The 25,438-nt window shown below is 40.2% G+C and overlaps 1 protein-coding gene across 14 annotated transcripts in view; it reads left to right on the top strand.

The window, feature by feature from the left end:
* Window positions 1–25,438, top strand: part of stxbp5l (syntaxin binding protein 5L) — a 103,249-nt gene that overhangs the window by 59,091 nt on the left and 18,720 nt on the right. For 4 of the 14 annotated variants that reach the window (XM_061792537.1, XM_061792534.1, XM_061792532.1 and 1 more), the window contains 15 exons: window positions 136–219; window positions 641–764; window positions 3,875–3,950; window positions 4,145–4,299; window positions 4,422–4,494; window positions 4,703–4,850; window positions 5,063–5,130; window positions 7,764–7,804; window positions 10,863–11,077; window positions 11,304–11,485; window positions 12,347–12,472; window positions 16,153–16,304; window positions 18,624–18,692; window positions 19,656–19,721; window positions 23,732–23,836. In XM_061792537.1, the coding sequence (XP_061648521.1) occupies window positions 136–219; window positions 641–764; window positions 3,875–3,950; window positions 4,145–4,299; window positions 4,422–4,494; window positions 4,703–4,850; window positions 5,063–5,130; window positions 7,764–7,804; window positions 10,863–11,077; window positions 11,304–11,485; window positions 12,347–12,472; window positions 16,153–16,304; window positions 18,624–18,692; window positions 19,656–19,721; window positions 23,732–23,836 (1,684 nt within the window). The remainder of the gene's footprint in view (window positions 1–135; window positions 220–640; window positions 765–3,874; window positions 3,951–4,144; window positions 4,300–4,421; window positions 4,495–4,702; window positions 4,851–5,062; window positions 5,131–7,763; window positions 7,805–10,862; window positions 11,078–11,303; window positions 11,486–12,346; window positions 12,473–16,152; window positions 16,305–18,623; window positions 18,693–19,655; window positions 19,722–23,731; window positions 23,837–25,438) is intronic. The other 10 variants (XM_061792538.1, XM_061792540.1, XM_061792543.1 and 7 more) reach the window with 4 other exon arrangements.

Consider the following 25,438-nt stretch of genomic DNA (forward strand, 5'->3'; position numbering starts at 1 on the left):
TACATGAATATGTAACGCGACCTAAGCTATATATAGAAGAAGTTCTGGAAATAATGGTTGCCTTACTGCATGTGCAATGAAATTGGTCAGTGTGTGCATTATGTGACTAACTGATCATCTTTCATTCCCCTCTAGCTTCTCGTCGGGTTCGAGAGCGGTACAATAGTACAGTGGGACCTCAGGGTCAAAAAGGCTGATTTCAGAATCTACTATGATGAGGTCAGTTCATGCAGCGCTCAAATACTAAATTGGTCCAAAATACACTCTGAAATAAGCAAAGATTTGATACAGTTTGAATTCTAGGGAACATTTTGATAATATTTTTCCTCACGTACAGAAAGGTGTCCATATTTTGACGTTCATTCTTGAACAGAACTAGCAGTAGCGTTACCCACAGTTTTGCTCACTCCGGTCAAATGACCATGACCAAAAAGTAGTCACATGATACGCAGTCGCCGGAGGCCTGCTGATGAAATGTATCTGCAGTCTTGGCTTATGTTTTTCTCTTTCTTTTTTTTTTAAATTAACTTAAAATAATAATTTATTTATATTAAGTTTGGTAGCACTAGGACTCATATATGAGTGTGTGTTTTCTTTTTTAAGACATTATTACATAAAGATGCTTTTCATGTTGTTGCAGGCCATCCACTCAGTCAGCTGGCATCATGAAGGAAAACAGTTCATGTGCAGCCACTCTGACGGCAGCCTGACCCTGTGGAACCTCAGAAACACCTCCAAGCCCATCCAGGTCACTTTCCCACATGGTGAGAAGAAAAAACAAGTTACACACTGTTGCTTTATTTTTCATGTTTAGATGGACCAACTTGAGAAGAGAGATGGGCAGTCATTTTGCTGACATAGCTGTAACTTAAATGTGTGTTTAAATGTTATTTAATGCAGTGTGTACCAACATTTATTAAACCGAGGCACATTTTTTTTTTTACATTAGAAAAATCTCCCAGCAAAAAAATGGCACAGAGGGATAAAATGATGATCTCATCTCAATTTACTCGCAAATATATTTACTGAGTGTTAATTATACCTACTGTTATCTAGTGAAAAAACATTTAATCGTTCTGCCCGTCACTATGCGCCACTGGCATAGATAGACAAACAAAGACACATTATTATAATTTTCAGACCAATTAAGTGAAATTGGATCATTTGCCCTGGCACACCTGATGATGTGTCACGCGCTGTGTGTGGGAATCACTGATATAGTGTTGACAATAAAGATTCTAATTCTATAGTGGGTATATTCTGTTGTCGTAGTGTGAAAGTGACCAGAAGGAAAAAGGGAGAAGACAGAGTGGAGGATAAATAAAGACCAGTGTATTGTTCATGACAACAAGAGTATTCTTCACTAAGGCTTGTACAGCGTGTAATTGTCAGCTGCAACCACATCTGTCACTTATGGGTGAATGCCTATCAATCTGGGGTCTTAATAGCAGTCCAGATATCAATTTTCGCCCAGATTGTCCTTGAGGAAGACAAAATAAGATTCGAGACAAGCACAAAAAAAATTATGACCTAATCTGATTTGACAGAGATAATTGAGCATCTCCAACCCTGAGGTGAGGTTTTAATTTTGACTCAGTGTGTGGATTCCTAGACAAAATGTGATGGAAATACATCCATCCATCCATCCATCCATCCATTTTCATTACCGCTTATCCTCACGAAGGTCACGGGCGTGCTGGAGCCAATCCCAGTAATCTTCGGGCGAGAGGCGGGGTACACCCTGAACCGGTCGCCAGCCAATCGCAGGGCACATATAAACAAACAACCATTTGCACTCACATTCACACCTATGGGCAATTTAGAGTCTCCAATCAACCTACCATGCATGTTTTTGGGATGTGGGAGGAATTCTAGAGTGCCCGGAGAAAACCCACCCAGGCACGGGGAGAACATGCAAACTCCACACAGGCGGGGCCGGGATTTGAACCCCGGTCCCCAGAACTGTGTGCCAGATGTGCTAACCAGTCGTCCACCGTGCCGGCATGGAAATACCCTTAGAAGAAAATGTACTTGAAATAAAAAGTAAACGTTACACAAATTAAGGGACATACAGGAACCCAGGCCAAGACCAACTTTCTTAGCAGAGGTAATAAAGCCAAAGCAAACAATAATCATGTTCTTGGGATCAAAACTGCCTCCACTCCAATAGGGAGTAGGCCTAAAATAAACACTCCTGACAAGACGCTGAGCGTCAGATGTGTTGGTTTAGCACCGTGGCTTCACATTGACTTTGTCATCTTTTGTGCAACTGGCTTTCTAGACACCACTGACCCCCACCCTGCCGGGCCCCCATTTGTGTTCTTTGTTCCACTCACATGTCCCGCTGTGAGCTGAACCAGACGCCTGCCACTCACATCATTCACAAAGCTGTCACCTGCTGACTCCATGAAATAAATCATCTGCTTTGCCACTAAAACACACTTTGCGGGTCTTAACAATTCAGTCGAATGTGCTCCATTTGGTTGTCTGCTGTCTGACACACTTCCCAGACACACTTCCCAAAAGCTGTGTTGCTATGATCTAGATTTGTCTTCTTCAAATATAACAGCCGCTATCAGAATTATTTTATAATATATATATGGCCTTTTTTTAAATCGGCTAGTGCAATGTTTTGTTATTGGAAATCTATTTAAGTAAAGGAGAAATATGCAATTGTTTCACAATTTTAAATGGGTCCAAAGTGTTTTAACATGTCTGTGACATGCTTCCGTCAAAATCCTTTAAAGAGCTTTATCTTACTGGCAATTTCACACGTCCCGACTGGCGTTTGGCCATTTTCTCTTGCGTGTCGTTTGGCGAGCTGGCTGCGGTCATCTCGCCATCTCGCTGGCAAGTCTGCATTGTGGCTGGCTGCTTGCTTCTACTTGCACAAATAGAGCCCAGAATGTTGAAAAAAACAACAAAAAAAGCAAGCGTAACAAGCAAGAGCATAAAAGAATTTTAACTTTTGGAGGCAGCATTTTATAAACTGTGTGCATGTCGCGCATGGACACTTCATCATTGCAAAGTCATTTTTCCGTAGATCCCATGTTGGAAAAAAAACAGTCATTGATCTTTCCATTTAAGTTAGCAGAGAGCACTGCAACAAGAATATAAAGTCACTCCAAATGAATTTTGCATTTGTTCGCAAGTATTCAGTAGTGGGAAGTACCTAGCTACTGTGCTTAGGTAGATTTTTCAGGTATCTTTACTTTACTTTGGTATATATTTTTCTAACATTTGAAAATAACGTAAACCTGTATATCAGTACTTTCTACTCCTTATTTTGTTACTCTTTTCAATCTTCATGGATTTTGACAAAAAAATACAAATAAAAGCTAAATTAACCGCAGTTGAGATGGGCAAATTCTTCTTTTGTCCTCAAGTACATTTTAGATTCTGTATTTGTTTACTTTTATTTACAGGTAATCAATACTTCTACTTTTACCTGAGTCTTGTTTTTTCAGTATTCGTACTTCTATTTAAGTACAAGGTGTGAGTACTTTTGCCATCTTTGTGAGGAGTGTAGCTAGAAACAGGAAATACTGAACACTTTCCACTTGATCAGAAACCATTTGAATTGGTGCACTGTGAGGGAAGTGACGAAAATGAACTTGTCCATTGGGAGCAAAACCTTGTTGCAGTCGAGCCTGACATTTTTGGCTATAATAGAGGCAAAAATAACATGTTCCTTTATCTGCTTCCTTTGAATGTATTCCTGATTTGACGCTATTATGTTACACAGCATAATGAGGGCGATAAGCTGACATTAATACTAAGCTGACAACTTGTTTATTATTTTGACAGGTTGATAAGGACACCAGGAATATGTCATCTTTTGAAATAGTGTGCTTTGCTGTTTCCTGTGCCTCAGGTAAAATACAGAAAGATGGGAGGAAGGAATCATGTAAACCGATATTGAAAGTGGATTATAAGACCTCAAGGAACAGGTGTGTTTGTTTCATCTAAACTCAGCCACAGATCTTTTATCCTGTACTATTGTAGTTAAGTAATGCAAAGATCATCTTGATACAACTCTCAATCCAAAATTGTTCATTTGAAACCTTCAGTGAAATGTACCCAAGTATATAGTTGGAGTATGTTGTGTATCGAGGAGTTTGAATTGTTGTTTTCTCCACCACAGTGAGCCTTTTATCATCTTCTCTGGAGGTCTTTCATACGACAAGGCAGGACGGCGGCCCACGTTAACCATCATGCACGGCAAGGCCATTACAGTGCTAGAGATGGACTATCCTATTGTTGAGTTCATGACTCTTTGTGAGACTCCTTACAATAACGGTAATTGCAAACCAAAGTTGCGGTGGAATTGTCAAGGTTGAAATGTTGTCCACGCTCATGCAGGAGACATCACAATGAATACAAGAGCTGTACAGTATTTTATTTGACTTTTTATTTTACAGAAGTCCAGGATCCTTATGCAGTGGTGGTGCTTTTAGAAAAGGATTTAATAGTGGTGGATCTGACGCAGAGCAAGTATGTATTTCACAGATTTCAAGTCATTCTCTAGCAAAGCTGAATATCATGGATGTGACATCCTTACTTGTTGTCTTTGAAGAAGCGGCGAGATTACCCGGAACCCTCTGAGGGACAAGACTAATTAGAGAAATAACGAGTGAAATAAAGACAGAACAAAGGAGGCTTATTAAGACATTAATGTCTTTTCTGTTTGTGATTTCCGCAGCTTCCCTGTCTTTGAGAACCCTTACCCCATGGACATCCATGAGTCTCCAGTTACATGCACAGCTTATTTTGCAGACTGCCCTCCAGACATCATCCCTGTCCTGTACTCCATAGGAGCTAAACACAAGAAGACCGGCTACAGTCAAAAGGTAGTTTAGATATAAACTACCTTCTATATAAAAGATAGTCTGAATATAATTTTCAAAGGAGGTTTTTTTTGTTCTGGCTTAATTATGAAAAGTGCTTTTGAATTCTATGATTATGGTTTAAAGCATGTCGTCTTTGCCACTTGAAGACAAGGAAATAAAGTGGAAGTCAAGCGCTTTTAACAGAAACAAAACACTGTTTGTTACCATGCCAGGAGTGGCCAGTTAGTGGGGGAATGTGGACGTTAGGCTCGCACACCTACCCGGAGATCATCATCACTGGGTAAGTCGCAAATATTGGATTTATAGTGGTGCCTTGAGATGCGAGTTGAACGTGTTCTTGAGATGCGAGTTTAACTTGCTGCTTGTTATGAAGTGAGTTCAATTGTGGTCTCTGCCACCAAACAGCGTTCGTATCTATCGTAATTTTCTGCAACCATGCAGCGCTTGTATCGATCGTAATTTTTGCCCGCAAAATCAGCTGGACGGCGGCTCGTTTCTTGGAAAAGTCATAAGTCGGGTCACTCGTATCTCACGGCACCACTGTATTTGGATTGTAATACTATTCATCTTAGGTAATGGTGAAGGGTTAGGATTTAAATATGTTTTAACTTCTACCTATTCCTTTCCGGACCTTCAGAACCCAATGTTTCAGTACGGGATATTTACTGTATATTGGAAATTGCTCATGTCTTTGTTTGGTTTTTTGTATTGTATGTTTGCAGAGTAAACAATATTGACAGCAATCTAATTTGGAACTGCATCACTTGCGATGAGTGTGTCAGTTTCTAAATGGCCCAGTTGCTTCAAGTCAAATGTTGACCATGTATACATGCTTTTGTTTTATTTGCTGGTCCTCAGTTCATATACTTTATCATTCCAGTAGATCTCCTGTTGTAGGCCAACTAAGGAAAATGTTTTGGTGGTTTTTTTCCATTCAAGGGTTCATTTAATCCATATATAAGGATAAGATGATAGTGTTTTGCATGGGCCTTTATAATTTTAGATTTGGGACTCTGCCAAGCCCAGCATAATGAGCACAGCACAGAGTGGTGCCATGCCGCACTCTGAGAGGTTGGCAGAGATGTTAAACTGTTCTGAAGCAAACACGCAAGCTGGTCTCTGCTGCTGCATGACTCCTCTGCAGTCACGTTTTACCTCATATTTTAGTGTGTGTTTTGTTTTTTTGCTGCATAGTACACAAGGAATTTCGTTTCCTTTTAATGTGAAAAAAATAACTCTTTCATTCAATATGTTCATGCTCGCAGATTTCCATACATGGCATGTACAACTCCAATTCCAATGAAGTTGGGACGTTGTGTTAAACAAAAATAAAAACAGAAAACAAAGATTTTCAAATCATGTTCAACCTATATTTAATTGAATACACTACAAAGACAAGATATTTAATGTTCAAACTGATAAACTTTGTTGTTTTTAGCAAATAATCATTAACTTAGAATGTTATGGCTGCAACACGTTCCAAAAAAGCTGGGACAGGTGGCAACAAAGACTGCGAAAGTTGAGGAATGCTCATCAAACACCTGTTTGGAACAGGGTAATTGGGAACAGGTGGGTGCCATGATTGAGTATAAAAGGAGCTTCCCTGAATTGCTCAGTCATTCACAAGCAACGATGGGGCGAGGTTCACCTCTTTGTGAACAAGAAAATAGTCGAACAGTTTAAGGACAATGTTCTTCAACGTACAATTGCAAGGAATTTAGGGATTTCATCATCTCCGGTCCATAATATCATCAAAAGATTCAGAGAATCTGGAGAAATCACTGCATGTAAGCGGTAAGGCCGAAAACCAACATTGAATGCCCGTGACCTTCGATCCCGCATCAAAAACCGACATCAATGTGTAAAGGATATCACCACATGGGCTCAGGAACATTTCAGAAAACCAATGTCAGTAAATACAGTTCAGCACTACATCCATAAGTGCAACTTGAAACTCTAGTATGCAAAGCAAAAGCAAACATTTCTAATTGTTTTGGGAAATTGTGGACGTCGTGTCCTCCGGGCCAAAGAGGAAAAGCACCATCTGGACTGCTATTGACGCAAAGTTCAAAAGCCAGCATCTGTGATGGTATGGGGCTGTGTTAGTGCCAATGGGATGGGTAACTTACATATCTCTGAAGGCACCATTAAAGCTGAAAGGTACATATGCTGCCATCTAAGCAACGTCTTTTTCATGGACGCCCCTGCTTATTTCAGTAAGACAATGCCAAACCACATTCTGCACGTGTTACAACAGCGTGGCTTTGTCGTAAAAGAGTGCGGGTACTAGACTGGCCTGCCTGCAGTCCAGACCTGTCACCCATTGAAAATGTGTGGCGCATTATGAAGCGTAAAATACGACATCAGAGACCCCGGACTGTTGAACAGCTGAAGCTGTACATCAAGCAAGAATGGGAAAGAATTCCACCTACAAAGCTTCAGCAATTAGTGTCCTCAGTTCCCAAACGTTTATTGAATGTTGTTAAAAGAAAAGGTGATGTAACACAGTGGTAAACATGACCCTGTCCCAGCTTTTTTGGAACGTGTTGCAGCCATAAAATTCTAAGTTAATGATTATTTGCTAAAAACAGTAAAGTTTATCAGTTTGAACATTAAATATCTTGTCTTTGTAGTGTATTCAATTAAATATAGGTTGAATATGATTTGCAAATCATTGTATTCTGTTTTTATTTATGTTTAACACAATGTCCCAACTTCATTGGAATTGGGGTTGTACATCTATGGTTTGTCCATACTTATTATTGAAGCAAATAGGTATTGTGGAAGAGTTATAGGGCCAGCTACCTATATACATTTGTAGTGTAGAATTAAAGTGCTCCTTATCAGCTGAAGAAACCTTATGCAAGACTTAAATTATTCCCATTTATCACTGTTCTGCCCATTTTTCTCCAGACATGCAGATGGATCTATCAAGTTTTGGGACGCATCTGCAAGTATGTCCACTCTCCAGTACAATTTGATGGCTAGTGTGTTTACAAATATCCCATTATGATCATCTCAGGCTTGACCAAACACTTTAATTTATACTGTTAACTGTTGATCACATCAGCTTGTTAAACATTTGTGCAAGATTTTGAATGTATTCAAGAGGTACCCCATCTTTTCATAATATTGACCGATGTGATAAGAATCAGAATCATCTTTATTTGCCAAGTATGTCAAAAACACACCAGGAATTTGTCTCTGGTAGTTGGAGCCGCTCTCGTACGACAATAGACAGCCATTTGACAGACAATACTTTTTTGATACATAAAAACAGTCAGAGTCAGTGAGCAATAAAAGGTTACCAGTAATGCGGTAATGCCGATACAGTATTATTTTTTTGTAATTTATTTTTATTTTTTATTTTTTTACAATTGTGCAAATGATGCAGAATCCTCTAGCAATTTAGAGCAGTTTGAAATGACTAATAGAGCAATAGTCTGGAACAGTGACCATTGTGCAAATGGCTCAGAAACTTCTCAAGCACATGAGTGGCCAGTATTGGTCGACAACAGATATGCAAATACTGAAGAGTTCTGTAAACCCACTAAAAGTAGCAGTTGCTGTCATACTGTTATCTGTCATTTCCACTCAAAAATCTACAAAGGATCTGAAGAGTTAGCATCCCCCTAGTGTCACTCTCCTCAGCTAACCATGCTAACTCAGGTTTGTAGTTCTCATCTCAATACATATTGTTTTTTCTATTAAAATAACGATTCTGTTGTGTTTTATTGTTTGTTGCTAAAAACCAATGCTAAGAAATTACTAAATGTTGTCAGTCGTTATTGGTTTTATTTATAGTTTAGCTGGCTACCATAATTATGCCGATGTCACCTCGAATTGCGCTTATTTGCTCCAAGTGTACTCTATGTTCCCTCTCTTTTGGTAATAACTGCCCTATGCTTGTAAAATATGACAGTTTTCACATTCAACACACTGAATGAATCATTTTTGATGATTCGTTTTATTTGGCACAACTGTCTTGGTTTTGAACAGGCTTAAAACATTGTTTAGGGCCAGTCGATAGGTGTTTCTATGGACCTGAGAGACATATTAGATCACAAGAAGACTAGACCAGTGATTGACAACTACTGTACCGCAGCACCCTGAGAGATCATCCAATTTCACTTTAGAAATTATTATTTCTGTATGAGAAAATAATTCAATGTTCCTGTGTTTCAACCTGTTGCCATTCATACAAAATAAAAATAGCTTTGTAGTCAACAAAATTGGTAAGTAAGTAAATAGAAACTCGATCATGTTTATTTTCAATATACTACACTGTATACACTTGTGACATTTTTGTTTGGCGGTGTGCCATGAGATATTTCTAAAGTAAATATGTGTAAATAAGGGTTGGGGAACACCGGATTAAACTTTTCTCTGGTACAGAAGCATGTATAATACAGTGTTCCCTCGCCACTTCGTGCTTCACGTTTTGCGGCTTCAGTGTTTCGCGGGTTTTTCCAAAATATTCATAAAAAATAAATACATATAAATAAAAGATACAGCCATATTAGCAGCCATATTGCGGAGAGACGCATTGTTTCATGTTGATGCGCGCGAGAGAAGGTTTCCCTGCATGCCAAACAAAGAGATGATTTGACTCAGAGGCTTTGTACATGCCTGTACTGTACGGGCACTCATACAAGGCGAGTGATTGGTTCGACATCGACCAATGAGAGCACGAGTGGATTTATCCCGTGAGCTGATTGGCTGTGCATCATCGCAGCCTCACCCAGCATCTTCCCTTGTTGTGTCTCGCCAGTCTCGTCCACGCTGTTGTGTTCGCAGTAACTTTTTTTGTTTCAGCGATAATTTTTTTGATTGGTTAAGCAAGCCCTTACAATGCCGCCGAAGCGCTGTGCCCTTGCGAAAGCTTCCTCCGGGGCACCCAAGAGGAAGAAGACGATGATGACCATCAGCGAAAAAGTTAAACTTTTAGATTTGATCAAAGAGGGCAGAAGTTATGCATCTGTGGCACGCCATTATGGCGTGAATGAATCTACAGTGCAGTACATAAAGAAAGAGGACGCAAACATCCGCAAAACTGCTTCATGAATGATGAAGAAGAAACTGAAAAGCGTGGCCTTACCCTGGAGAACCTGCAACAATTGTGCAACATGGCAAGGGCAACGATTCGAACAAGACATTGACAACAATATGGTTCGAGCTGTCGAGTTTAGCAATCGTGTTGATGGGGTTATGTCCTTGTAAAGGAGAATTTTGAAGCAAAAGAAAAAACAAAGACAGCAACTGCCCATCACCATGTTTTTCTCCAAGGTAAAAACCCCAGCTACACCGGCAGCGCCTCCAGCAGAAGAGTGTCCGAGTCAAGTGAGAGCCTCTCCTCCGCCACCAACACAAGCCTCTTCGCCTCTCTCAGAAGGCAATGTTGATGAATGTTAATTACTGTATAATAAATGTTAATTACTGTATAAGGTTTTATAATTAAAGCTTTAAGTAAATACGTGTACTGTTGTAATCTTTGTCTCAAATATGTAAAGTATAAATACTGTTTACATATTTTAAACATTCTGGTACCCATATACACGTACACGAAAATTCCTGGGGGTGGGGGGCAAATCCTACTTCGGGGTTTTTCACCTTTCGCGGGGGGTTCTGGTCCCCATTAACTGCAAAAAACGAGGGAACACTGTATACAGTATATTCTAACACTACATGCATACTGTGACATACAGTAATGCTGCCTGACATTGTCTTTGAAACAGAGAGGACATTTAGTACTTTGTAAAGACATATCTACCACATCATACACACACAACTGTTGATGCATATATCCTTTCGTTTTATCCAAAAATCTGAAAAATACCAGGAAAGGAGCAGTCTGATAACTCATAGACCTTAATATGCTGTTACAGCTCAAATTGTAAGCCTGGGGAATTCTCTTCTGGCCAATTATAGATGCTGCTTTTCATCACACAGTGCACAGGTGTTGCATTTTGTTGTAATTGTGTTATCTCCACAAATAAATATTTTTCCAATCAGTTACACTGCAGATGTTATACAAGTTGAAGACTTCCAAGGTGTTTGAAAAGCCAAAACCAAACGAGGGTCGTGCTGCAGAGCTGGTGGACGATGACCCCTTTGCAGTGCAAATGGTCAGCTGGTGTCCCCAAAGTCGCATCTTCTGTGTCGTGGGGATCTCTTCCCACATCATCCTGTACCGCTTCAGCAAATATGATGCCAACACTCAGATTGTGGTGAGCGAGATACGACGTTTTAATAGACAGAAGGATCCATGTGCCTGCCGCAGCTTTGAGCCGAAAACTTTCAGTAGTTATAAGGCTTGTTTGTACTTTATCATAACTCTTGTAATAAGCATTTAACGTTTTCATGGACTGTCAGCTAGTCAGACATCCACACAGCAATTTAAAAACAAAAAAAGTCATCTCGCATGATGGAAGATAATATTTGTGTCCTCCCCAGTCTCTAGAGGTGCGACTGCAATGTGATCCGGAAGATGTCATCTCTCCATCCGAAAATGAAAACAATCCCTGCTTCTCAGAGCCCCACTCAGGCTCCCACTCTCCTCAGCCCCACCACCAACACCCAGTGAGCCCTGGCGGTGGAACACCGGAGTCTTTCAAAGACAGCACCCCCTGCCTTAAGTGAGTGATTATGTAATGTAGGTGTTTTTCTGATTTCTTTCAAAAAGATCCAAATTCATCCAGCGGGACTTGTGGTTGAGGGGGATAAATCGAGTGGATGTTGTAAATTGTTGAGAAGCTTGTAAAGTTGCCTGGTTGCGTAGTAGCTACTTCTAAAAGGACAGACTGGGAACAAAACCTTCGTTATGAACTTTGCATTTTCACAAAGGCCTGTATAAAATGTTTGGTTGGGTAGTATTTGCATGATTAAGCAATGGCTGGCCTCCCAGTAGACAGTGTCCGATCTAGCCACTTCACCATCAAAAGAGCACGGCTGTGCCAGTAATCAGAACAAAGTCAGTCAATTAGCCAGTCCACCAATGATTATATTAACTATGTCTGAATTTCAACCACATATATTTTTTAATCAACTTACCGGGTACCTGTTGAAATGTAAATCACAGCCACCATTGGGTTTTACTTCCAAGTACTTTACCTCATGTATCTTCTTTTCGGCTAAGACTTTACATATTCAAACTATGGAAGTAGAGAAGAAGGCTTGTCATCATTGAAGCCATTTACCCTGTTCTCTCGATTTCTCTGCCTTGGTCAAATGACAGAGAAGGGTTTGTTTACTAGTGGTGCCACAGGAGCTCTCTAATGATTTTGCCATACGGAAGAATGTGAGACCACATGGTGAAATGTCCTAAAGGCACTAAATTGGAATTACTTGACTTGATGGTAGGACAAGGAAAACAAAGTATTGGCTGAAAATACAGTTATGTTCTTGCACAAAAATGTTTATGGTTAAATAGACAAAATGACAAATTGTGAAGACTTTGAGTGAAACATGACATGTAAATGCTTTGTGTCTATTTTTAGAGTAAAGGATCGGGTGGTGCGGGTACCTCCTGGCTACCAAGCAGAGCTTGTGATCCAGCTGCCTTGGATCGATGGAGAACCTCCACAGCAGATTTCAAGCCTGGACATCAACTCCGCCTATGGCCTGTGAGTCACCCTTTGTATGTTTGTCAAGAACCGTAAGGGTAAGTAGACAGCAGTGGTGGTTTTAGGGGATACACAAGCATTAAGTACTGTGACAGATGGAAATCAGAGCAGTGTGTGTTTAGTGTACCACTTTACATTTAGTTGTTAAGATTGCAGGGCTATCTTCCCTTACTGTACATTTCAAGTGTATGGGGCTTCCATAGTTTACTGGTGTTGTTAAAGCAAATCAGCTGGTGGAAAACTGGAGCAGATTACAGTAGATGTTTTTTTTTTCTCCTCTTCTTTTTTGTTATTTACTGTGGAATCATTGTAACTAACCAACTGTGTAAGTGCTAAATGATTATGTCTGTGTGCCAAACAAGCACTGCATAGCCACGGACATGCACTAGACAATAATGTTCTCTCCTTCTCACTGTTCATATTTTATGGCTTCCACTGCCATATCCACAGGCTATTGTACTGAAAACGCAATGTACAGTAGTTAAAAAATCATGTTGTACTTTAAGTGTCTGCTTCCTTCCCACATCACTTCTACATATATATATACAGGTTTGATTACATTTAACATTTGTTAAATTTGTTACAAAATATGTTCTCCTGTGAAAATGTTCCTTGACTCAGGCCTTCAGTGGAAATTGAGTGATTTATCATTTATTGTGACTCATTGCCATGTTTGAAAAGACCACAACAATCTTGTCTACCTGCTTGTGGAAGGGTCCAAACACAGTTTGAATATACACTACAAGTCAAAAGTTTGCTAAACTTATCATGCTTTTAATCATGTTATTTAGTGAGAAATCATGTCTAAACTTTAGTGTAATTGCAGAAAGATTTATTTCTATTTTATCTCAATAATATTTTATGTTTCACCAATGATTCTTTCCAAAGACAGTAGGATACGTTTATTGGTCTTCTGTTGACTGCTGATCAATTGATAAGCAGATTGCCTGCAGTTGCCGTAGCTGTGTCTTTCAAGATACATTATATATGGAGCCTTGTCATAGACAGTGGCATGCAAGGTGTTGGGGGTATCCAAATTAGTACGCCGCCTCTCACACAAAGTCATAATAATCCATCCATCCATTTTCTCGCGGGCGTGCTGGAGCCTATCCCAGCTGTCATCGGGCAGGAGGCGGGGTCCACCCTGAACTGGTTGCCAGCCAATTGAAGGCCACATAGAAACAAACAACCATTCGCACTCACAGTCATGCCTATGGGCAATTTAGAGTCTCCAATTCATGCATGTTTTTGGGATGTGGGAGGAAACCGGAGTGCCCGGAGAAAACCCACGCAGGCACGGGGAGAACATGCAAACTCCACACAGGTGGGGCCGGGGATTGAACCCGGGTCCTCAGAACTGTGAGGCTGACGCTCTAACCAGTCGGAGTCATAATAATAATAATAATAATAATAATGATTAATGTATGTAGCAATTTTCTAAACTTAACCTTAGTTGCCTAATGTATAATGATCCTTTACCAAAATGATTAAAAATGATTAAAACCTTCAGATGCACACACACACACACACACACACACACACACACACACGCACAGCGTGCATTAACATAATCTGGAATGTGGCAATAAATAAAACATGTTGACGACTTTTCAGCACAAGCAAGGACACTTAACTGTTGTTTGTTATGGACCGCTGTGGTTGTAGAGCAAAATGTTCCACTTTTCTGAGGTTTCCTTGGCTTTCTTTTGGGAAGACATTACCGTGACAAATCAGCACATCTTTCAGAACAACACAAAGCAGAGTACAGCCTCCTGATTCAGCCAGCATGTCCTCTACCTCATTATTTGATGTCATTACTGCCACTGTTCTTGTGGTTATGGCATCTAACAAGGAATGTGTAAACACAGTTGTTACATTTTTGTCAGGAATTCTGCAGTAAGTACACCTTTTATTGAGTGTGTATGTCAACATGCAGAAGAAGAGAAGGCAAAGTGCTGTGCTTACTCCCAAAGGGAGCTTATTCCATAGCTGGATGTTTGTTTGGGCTGTTTTTCTGTTGCTCCACTTACTTCCCTCTCCATCTAACGTTTTCCAAATCTGTGCTTTTTGACCTTTTGGGGATGTCCATCTTTTCCTTCCTTCTCTGCTCCTTTAAAAGAAAGAAAGGAGAAGGCTTGTGTAGTTTGGAGGCCGCGGGGGGTCGCAGAGAAAAGGGAACAGGAGAGCAAAGAAATAGAACAAACATAATTGAAACATAAAATGGAAGGAGGGGTGACTCCCTAGAACAACAACACAAATACATTTCTTATGCAGGCTTTCCATGTATTTGGGGCCATCAGTGTTGATCCGTCACCTTAATGTTAAACTGGGTCTAAAGCAGAGCGATAGCAATTGGCTATGGAGCTTTTGGGAAATCAAGTGTAACTAGAATGGCACTTAGTAGTGGGCAGATCTGCCAAGACTAAACAATCCTAAATTGGAGTAGCACCAAATGGATCACCTTCAGATATAGCCACTGTCTACATCTCTGGATTTTGTCATTCAGATCCACGCATTATTATTGAAATAAAGGAAAATGTCCCCAATGTTACAAAAGTAATTTTGGATCAGCACTATAATCCAGATATGCACAAAATGTTTCTGTAAAATATTTTTGCATAATCCTGCTGACAAACAAACAGCAATGTGGTGATATAAAGTATTATTTTCGTAGACGGCGCATCTGCAGTGGTACACAAAATCTGCCGTATCTTGATTTTTGTGCAAGCACAAAGCTTGCTGAGCATGTTTGTCAATTTGGCAGACCGGTCTGCGTCAGCCGAGGTTGCGTACTTGGAGATGTGCTCGGCAGAGTGGAATTTTGATGACAGAAAGTAAATCTAAACTTACGCCTGCTCAGACCACGTCTAACTGCCAGCGCAGCTGGTCTAAATCGATTTTGGTAAATTTGATCTGGGCACAGGCAGACATAGTCTGAGATCGGCTGACGTGTGGTGGATGTCAGACGTAATTCATTCTTAAATATGTTAAGAAAATGAACAGAGGACATCAACCCTCTGAATCAAAATCAATAAATTTAACGAGTCCATTATTATTATTATTTTATTTATTTATTTATTTTTAAATCAACCCACTGCACAGATAGGGCACATGAACGATTGGGGGGGTCGTTCTCCAAGTGCCCACTTCACAGCGCAGATATTTGTGATCTCCTCCCAAGCCAACTTTACATCATTTTGCCCGTGGAGGTCTGCTTGCAGTTCCATATAAACACACTTTTCGCACTTTGACCTCCCGGACTTCTTGGGAAAATGTTGTTTGCCTGTGCTCTGCCATGTCAAAGACTGTCAGTGTGCTACTAGCGTTGCATTTAAAGGGAATAAGAGGAACCATGTAGCCATGAAAATATTCTTCGTTTGTCTGCATGACTACTAAAGTACAATATTATAGAGTACTATTTCCCTTGTTGAAAATCTAATTACAAACACTTTGTTTTTTTTTTGAGGGAGGTTGGAACGGATTAATGGCATTTCCATTCATTTCAATGGGGAAAGATGGTTTGAGATGTTTTGAGTTACAAGCACGTATTGTATCCCACGGCACCACTGTACTAGGAATTAGGACAGGATATTAGGTCTCTAAAGGTTCCATGGTGAAATTCCTCTCGTCCATGTAAATAATCCATATGTATCCTGTGTCTCTGGTTTTTGTGTCCCCAGTTTGGCATTCGGGAACTGTAATGGCCTTGCGGTAGTCGACTACTTGCAGAAAACCATCCTGTTGTGCATGTCCACTCTGGATTTGTACGGAGCCGCTGATCCCTATCAACGCCTTACCCGCTCCCCCCGTAGGAACAGACAGTCCACCTCAGGTAGCAAACACACACACACACACACACACACACACACACAGACAGACACACACGCACTTTGCTGTATATGCATGTAGCCAACTAACACACACTGAACACCAACATAAATGTCAAGGGTCAATTATTTGGCCGTGACATATAGGTGCTCCTCTTCTTTGCACACTCTTTTACTCCTTCTCGTTCTTCTCTGGAGCTGCTTGCAGACGTTGGGGCTGATTTGTGTTTAAACTAGACTATCCACAGGTACCGTTCATGGATAATCAATAATGCAGGTGGTTTAATTAGATTCCTCCCGTAATCAATACCATTCCCTTTAAGGCCTTAATCAATCAACACCGGTGGACAAATTAAAGTTGCCTCCGAACATAAATAGTGTTTTGACCAGGTAGACTTTGCACACTTTCCAAAAGATAACATTCAAGCAGATCAAATTGATTCCCGAAGATGAATGTTCAAATGCAAACAACTGAGGTAATTGGTACTTGAACGTGTCTTTTTGCTTTTAATATATAATTTCACTCTCCAATTCAACATTTTTTATTAGCTTGACAATTTGGCAGAAATTATTTTAAGACCAATAATGAATTAGTATGGATTAAACTCCCCCAATGGGAAAGGCGATATTACTATTATTATTAAACTAAAATGTATCTTATGTTTGAAAACGGTAAGAATTCTTAGAATTAGGATTCCATATGTCACAGGTACATTTTTAGATTGTATTTTAAATTTGTCGTTGTTCTACCAAACAAAGAATTCCTCTATACCAGGTGTCATCAACGCAACGTGACGCCCGTCGGCACCAGGTAGGACCACATGAGTAACCCGCGGGACTGTTCTAAAAATAGCTCTGTGGGGTTGGGGAGGAGGGGTGGTTGATGACAAAAAAAAAAGTACATGACCGAACCTTGTCTTCTAACAGGCGCAACGAAGACAAGATGATTTACGCCCAAATAATTTGAGCAAATTACTTATTTCAGAAGAACTGGTAACCCTGCGCATTAAGTAGTACCCATGAAGTAGCTCTCACTTTCAAAAAGATTGGTGAGCCCTGCTCTATACAGTAGCTAATTAAGCTTGATCATTCTTCCAAATAAAGGAACTAATCAACGCCAATGTTAGCCCAACAAAATGTTTAGTATCGGGAAAAAAAGGTCCCGTTCCCTCCTTTTCTCTCTCTTGCTTTCTCTCACACAATTTATGACAAAGACAAAAACATCCATCCACGTGTATATGCTTGTCACACATCTGCACTCTGATATGAGGTGCATGTTAACAGAATATGTGTGTCAGTCTGAGTTGCATTATTATGCATGTTGTCCTTTCAGTTGTGTCCTGTCTATATTTTAGCACTGCTTGAACTGAGGCCTTTAGTACGAAGCCATAGAGGTCTCGTCGTCCCACCTGACCTACGCCTCCCTTTTCCTTAAAACTGATCTTCACTGTCAAAAGACTCTTTTTCACTCTAATGATCTGTCAAAATGTCTGACTCTATCTCTGAATACATTATTTACTACGTTCTTTAATGTTTTAGATGCCTATGCTATGTGGGGTTTTATATTACATAATACCCAGAAGTGTGGCCAACGTGTTTTAACAGTATTCAGTGTTTGTGTAAAAAGGCATCGACCAGGTAGATTGAAAGGTTACTTTTGAGAGGTAACTCTTTTCACTAGCTGTTGTGTAAGAGCTGATATTGGCTTCTACCGCTCTTATGGTTTATAAAGGTCTCTCTGTGTTGGCTTTACAAGATCAATTTGGAGAGGAAAAAAAAACAGCCACTGTGGCCTTTTCTTTTAACAGAGTACAATGCTGAACAAGCGGCTTAGACAACACCAATAAGTGACACATTTAATCTTTTTGTTAGTAAGTTTTCTGTGCTTCTCCGAACTTTTAAGCAATCACACAAAAGTGAGATGATGCAACAACGACAGCATTGCGACGCTGCTTGTCGCCAATGGTACTCTTGTAATTTATTTCTATATTTATTTACTTCGTTTGAACATTACATTAGCATTTCTGCTGCTCAGTTGCTACTCGATTTCACTTTCTTTTCCACTCTAAGACCGTGTGTTCTTTTCTCTTTCCCTTTTTTTTCCTTCATTATGTCCCCCCACACACTTGCTTTCTATAATGCTCCCCCATCCTAAATTATCTCTGAATTGTTTTCTCATTCTTATACTCACTCCCTCCTTCACAAAACTCTTACCTTCCCACGACTTTCTTCTTACCACCACTTCTTCATCCATCCCCTCCTCCCTTTTCAACCTAATGGTGACTCTGTGGCTGCTGGTGTGGGCATGCGGGCCTGCCTGACAGAGTTTTGCATGCGAGGCCTGTCTAACTTTTATTCCGATTCAAAGAAAAGGATCCGTACATCCTACCAGAGTAAGTCAAGCCTACCTGATAGGTTATACGGGATGTGTGTGTGTGCAAAGGAGTGCGTTTGTGTGTGTGTGTGTGCGTGCGTGCGCGCGTGCGCGTGTGTGTGTGTGCGTGTGTGCGTGCGTGTAGCTTGCTCAGACAACAGGGTTATTGGAAAGGGAATAACAAAGGCAAACCAAAGAGATGCTTGGAATGAAGCTGTCTGTGTCTGTTCTCATGACAAAACATCATAACTAATTTAGCCGGTAAACCAGAGCTGCCTGTTCCAGTCATGTCCAGTGGTTTGTCCTTTGCAGAAACAGCCACTCCTTGGGGTCTGTTATTAGTCCAGTCCAATCATCAATGTTATATGATCCATTTGAATGGACTATTTTTGAAAGTGAAGTGGAGTTGAGTGGGTGAGAGAACAATACATGGTCAGTTTGTCCAAAAACGTAATTCTGGGACAGCAAAAATGAAATCACTGTAACCGCTTGTGCATGATGCATGCAATGAAATTCCGATCCTGTATGTGTTTATTTGGTTTTATCTTTGTTGTTTGTATGTCATTTGGTTTCTCTGTGAGATTTGCACTACATAATATAGATGCTGAGTTATTCCCATGTCAACATGCCACCACAATCTGAATTAGAAGACTTTGTGATATATTGAACAGACTGTAGTGCAGGTCACACCAGAATTCAGCCACTTTGCGCCTAAATGTGAAAATAAATTAAAAAAATGTAATTGCAAAGCTGCTACAAGTATGAAGTGGACTGGCCTGACATTGTTCAAAATCTGGACAATATCCATCAATATCCAAAAATATGAATACAATAGTTCATTTTTTTTTCCCTCAAGGCTCCGAGTGGCTGACTCTAAACAAGTTGGAACCGTTGAATCTGTTCAAGCGGTGATGTCAAAATAATCACACAGCGCATCTGTATACTATGTTCTTTTCCTCTTGACTGCCATGGGCTGTGGCAGGCCTTACTGAACTATCTGACAACCAGCAGTCTGTTGACATGGAGAGAAGCAAGTCGCCCACCTCAGGTAACCTACCACACACACTTGTAATTACACCACAATCATGCTATGTACAGTATATGACTTGATGCTATGAGGCTATGCAGGGGATGCCATAATCTTCCAGACTCAGCGGCACATAGGGTATGTTTTCACCAGGCCAGTGTCACTAATGCTTTGTCTAGTTTCAAATGTTACTGAATGTAATTAGAAGGGCTGTAAATAATATAAGGTGTTTGGTAAAAGAAAATGTGCTGCTGTTACTCGATCGGTTGGTTTATCTTTAAGTCCATAGTGCGCTTGTTCGGTGGTGCGTATGAGATCATAATGCGTTTGGGATGTAAGCTGTTTGCTGGACAAGAAAGGAAAGTCATGTTTTATTTATTTTCTGATTGCGATGGGGATATTACATTTGATATTCTGTGCGGCGGTCTTTCGCGGTTCAAGCTGCTGTGCTGGAAATTCATGCTTGCTGTTGCTGCTTTATTGAAAATGGATTAACACTCTTGTAACTTTGCAAGCAAGAAAAGAAAACATAAATAGAATTTTTTTTTATGACAGTAATGGGATCAGGTTTGTTGAATTTACAATAAAATGTGAACTTCAGAAGGGAATGCTATTAAATCAAAATGAACTTGTCAGCAGTGGCTGTCTTACCTGAAATGGCAGCCGGTGCGAGACCCCTTTCGGCGCACATCCAAATCACCAACCAACAACGAGCTAAACTTAACTGCTTCCCCAAAACAAAGATGTCATATTAACTTGACAATGATAACCTCTCACATTAATCAGCAAATTAGCAAATAGAAATTGGCATATAAATGCCAACAGAAAACCTTTCCTTCTAGCTTTTTTTTGGGGCGGGGGGGGGGGGGGGGGGGGCACATTGCCACTCCCCAGAAATGCCAACTTGTGTGGCCGCACATATGGCATATACCAGAAACTGCCACTGTTTGTAAAGGACTGCAAAGTGTGACTCAGTGCTGACTCACTGACATTCACCTGCTCCCTGATCCAAAGCTGTACAATTGAGCATTGAGGTTTTCATGTTGATTAATTTTGAAGGTGAATATCAAGGCTGGTATTTTGTCTGTGTACAAACACTTAACTTTCAAATCCAAAAGCGTTTTTATTACCTCAGTAAATTATTTTGTCAGCTCACATATAAACAGAATGGATCAGTCACTTTTGTGGACATGGACAAATTCAGTGTGAGTGTAAAAAAAAAAAAAAAAAAGGCTGATGAGATGAAGTGGCTCTGCCCCCAGATATGAAACATGATCACTGATAATTTGGCAGCTAAATGGCCTTTGTATGACATCAGTCTTGCTGTATATCATAGATAAATGTATTACTAATGCTCTATTTTGGTGGCCAGGCGTGTTGGGGGACAGGCGGACAGATCAGGTTGGTTGGAGTCTGCTGCCATGTATAGGAGAAGAGAGAACGCCATGAGTGGCCAAGCTCAAGCGGTATGAATAAGCTCGGGATTTGTGCCAAGGCAATTTGAGGCACAAAGTGAGGTGTGTAATTGAAGCTCCAAAGTGTCATGGCAACAGTGGGGGAGGACATATTATCAAGTGTGTGCGTGCACGTGTCCTGAGGATAGCATGCATGTTAATAATACCACAAATTTTAAACATTTACATTCATTTTAATTTGAGGGAAATAGGGGTGGGGCCTGGGCCAATAAGGAAATATTTTCAATATTTAGCTTTTCATCATGTTTTGACATTTCCCTTAGTCACTTGAAACACATCTGGCGAGGTAACATTGCACGATTCTTGATGGCAGCTTTTTAAGTGTCTTGTTGACAATTTGGTGCTGATGCAAATCATGATTGCTCCGCCTGCGCTCACCGTAGTGGCATTATGTTTAATACGGGTTGTCACGATGGTCTTGATCAGTGGTTTTAATACACAATGTTTGTTTTGTAAAGTAACCTCCATCATAAAACAGATAATAAAAGAGGTTAAATTTTTAGAACGTGACTACCAATGAAGTAAATTGTCCTTTCTAGCTTCCCTTTTCTTATTCAGTCTGTTATTGTTATGATTCGACAGCAGGACACCATTGGGCCTCTTAAGGAGAGAAGCAAACAAGATGAGGGAAATTAAACGGATTAACTCGCCATGTCTTGGCAGTTTTTTAGAACTGTGATGGGGAAAAGGTCATGGTCATTCTGTTACATTATAAGCTTGTCATTTTCAAATGGGCCGATTGTACGAGGTAATGTAAACTGAGATGGAGGAAATGTATGAGATCAGGATTATCTTCTTACCTCCTGGTGAACATTAAAGCCCACCTCCTGTGTAGCTGTATTGCTGTCCTGTTCCTCCTGTCCCTCATGTTAGAGAAAGCAGGCTAGTTTATTTAATCATACAGCCTTCATGTCTCTCAACTCTCCCTCATACGTAGCATCCTGTCTAATTTTCCCTACCTTTTTTTTTTTTATACTCCTTTTTGTCATTCATTTGCATTTCTCCTGCCTGGAAGCAGTCCCCTCTCACATTTGCTCTGTGCTAGTGCCATTGTTTGAAGACATTTTGCACCATGTTTGGCAGTAATAAAGCAGGGCCAGACCGAGTCAGGAGATGGGCTAATAAGCTGACATGCCACTGAGCTGTGCCTTGTGTGGCAGGATATATTTAGGTGTTAGCATGTCACGGGAGGAAGATAGTGTGCTGAAATAATGTCACCTGTTCAGCTTCTTGAAGTGGTTTTATGAAAAGATGAGAATAGATTTTAAATTATTTAATTTATGCTAACTGTTTGCAGTATTTCAGGTCATTAAATTGCTTCAAGGTCTACTGTATGAGTTATTCATGATGTATTGCATTTAGCGTTTCATTTTACAGTGGTAAATGGATTTCATTTTTGTTCATGCACATTTGCATAACTGTGCTTATGTAAATAATTATGGTAATGATTTTCTCACAAAAAGAAATGGTGCTTCCAGAGAATTGCTGCCTTTATGCACCACAACCACCTACCTTCACGAAATTTCAAATTTAGCCAACAGTTGCAGTCACGATTCTGCAGTGGCATGTAAGGAGCAGTTGAAGCCTCTGAGCTTCAAATGCTTCTTTCCACAAAGCAACATGGGTGGGCGGCATTGATGCACATCATTGTTTCACCTCAGTGACTCTTGTGTCGTCAGGTGATGACACAAACAATTGGCTTCCTCTCTGATGTGCACCATTTTGGCAACACTGTGGAGCCTTTTCTCACAACCATTTAACATCAGATTTACAAATAATATGGTACTATAATTCTTTTTTAAAAAATGTTGGGATTTATTTCATGAAATGTAAGAAAGCAAGCTGTCCTAACCTTACCCATTGCTCTTCTGTCACTGTAAATGGCAAACTATTGTGTTTGGAGTCTGGAATATTATTATTTTTTTTATTATTATTTTCTCACATTCCTTGACTCACACTGTTGGGACGGAGCCTACTTTTGATGTGTTACGAAAATACCATTAAAAAGCACACAAAAAATGTTAATCATTTGATGCTGAGGGAACTAAGGTCTCGGACAACATGTTGACATCTCGCATGATGCCATTGGTTCGAACACAATTTTGGTGAAACTTCTGAGGCATATTCTGTATATGTCCCACTTGATTTAAATGTACTACTAAATTTTCATGAGAGGACACATTCGTGTGTGGTTGAGAATTTATTGATGAGGTATTCGCAATGCAATGCACATGTGGCCAATATAGAGGCTACACGTTTAGATGAGACAGCTATAGTTTAAATGAATATGAAGGGTTTATCATAATGTTGATAGAGTAAACAGACTAGCGTGGCATTGCTGCTGTCACCCCCCCCCCCCCCCTCCCCTTTTCTCAGGGGTTGACGTGTGTCATTATATGAACATTTCCCTTGTTATAAATCACCTCCCATTACTGTTCTCCTACAACTACTACTGTTACTGGCAAGTCTCTCTTTTCCCAAGTTCACCCATTATGTGTCTCTCTCCTCTTTTGCTCTGAAAAGTCTTTGTCTGTTCTGTTGGATCTCCTATTCCAGTTCATTACCCAACCTCCCTTCACAATGACCCACGTGTCCTGCCAGAGCCTGTGGCCAGTCTGAGAGCCAGCCACTGCAGCCCAGTCTTTTACTTATTGGACAATGGTAAGAGGAGGGATGTGTCACAGATCCACCTCATAGACATCTGTTTGTGGCTTTTGCACCGTATGCAGCAATTAAGTGGATAATGGCAAGTGGGATGTTTTTGGACGGGTGTCTGGTTTAATGTTGCACCGTGCATGCTAAGTGAGCTTCCACACTGTGCGCAATAACACCTGCAAAATACACTCTCTCTTTTTTTTTTAATTAATTTTTTATTTTTTTATCTTTTTAACCAAGCTCGGTTAAATGACTTATGTAAGGTGAAAAAAAAGTAGGCCATTTTGTTAGTTTTTTCCTTCATGGCAATTAATTTGTGAAAGCAAAAAAGGTTTTCCCAAGTATTTTAATTTTTTTTATTAAAACAGTAAAAGTGCACAATCGGCCCACCACAACCACAGTCGTTCATAACCGAGAGCCATTCGCCATGTTGCTTGCAGTGCCCACAAGAATATGGAAAGCTATTTGAGCATTTCATCGATACCCTTGATATCCAGCTTAAGGTCTTTGTCAGGTCAAGTAAGACACTTCAGCGCATTATTAGAAAAACTATGACAGACAGTAAGACAGTCTTATTAGTAATGAAAAAATGTACACTACCAGTGCCACATTTGGCTTACTAGTACACAATTCAAACTTACAAGTAAACTACTATGCTGCACTAGTAACAGTACTAGGCCCATCCACTAGGCTTGTGTCACACACTAGTAGCACCAACAAGACCACTAGTAGTTTTGCCACACTAATAACATGTACTTGTCCTACTAGTATGCCAGAGTTGGCCTACTACTGTGCAGAAATGTCATACAAAAACTAAAAAGTGAGAAAGTGTTACTAGTAAGACAGTCATTCTACTAGTATGCTGAATTGTCTTACCAATACATGATCGATAAAGGCATTTGAGCTCACTAGTAGGACAACTTTAACGTGGGTCAGACAACGACATTATTAGTGAGGCAAAACTGTGCACTTGTTGACAATTCTATGCGACTAGTACTCGTAGTTAATGTCTATAATTTCACTAGTAATACTGCAGGTTAACATCCAGAACTTTTACTACTAGTTAACATCTAGAACTTCATTATTTAGCGTCTAGACCTTCACTAGTCGTACTACTAGTAAACATCTAGAACTCCATTAGTAGTACTAGTAGCACACAGATGTCAACTAGCACATAGTTTTGCCTCATTAGTAAGATGTAGTTGCCAAAGTTGACCTACTAGTGTGCTGAATTCTCTCACTAGTGAGGACAAGGTGAATACTAGGACATGGAGCTTAAGTTGGATATCAACAAATGCAGAAATTGAATAAATGCTCAGACTACGTGCATACAATGTGCCATGTTCTAGAAGTAGGCTGTTCTAACGTTGTCAGTGTCCTCCATGCTTTCATGCAGGTGACTGTCATCGCTGGGTAGACATGTTTGCTTTATGTGTATGAACTTTGACCTATAGGAGGGAGCCTTGATAGCAGGCAGGCCAGGGGAGGCAATGGGTTTGCATTCCCGTGGGATACTTCTCCTTCCTCTAGTGGTTCACTACCTGCATGTCCGTGGTGTTCATCACCGCATCTCCACTGGAACCGCACACAAAACTGTATTTGCCAGGG

This window comes from Phyllopteryx taeniolatus, chromosome 12 (genome assembly GCF_024500385.1).
Source record: "Phyllopteryx taeniolatus isolate TA_2022b chromosome 12, UOR_Ptae_1.2, whole genome shotgun sequence".
Classification (NCBI taxonomy): Eukaryota; Metazoa; Chordata; class Actinopteri; order Syngnathiformes; family Syngnathidae; genus Phyllopteryx; species Phyllopteryx taeniolatus.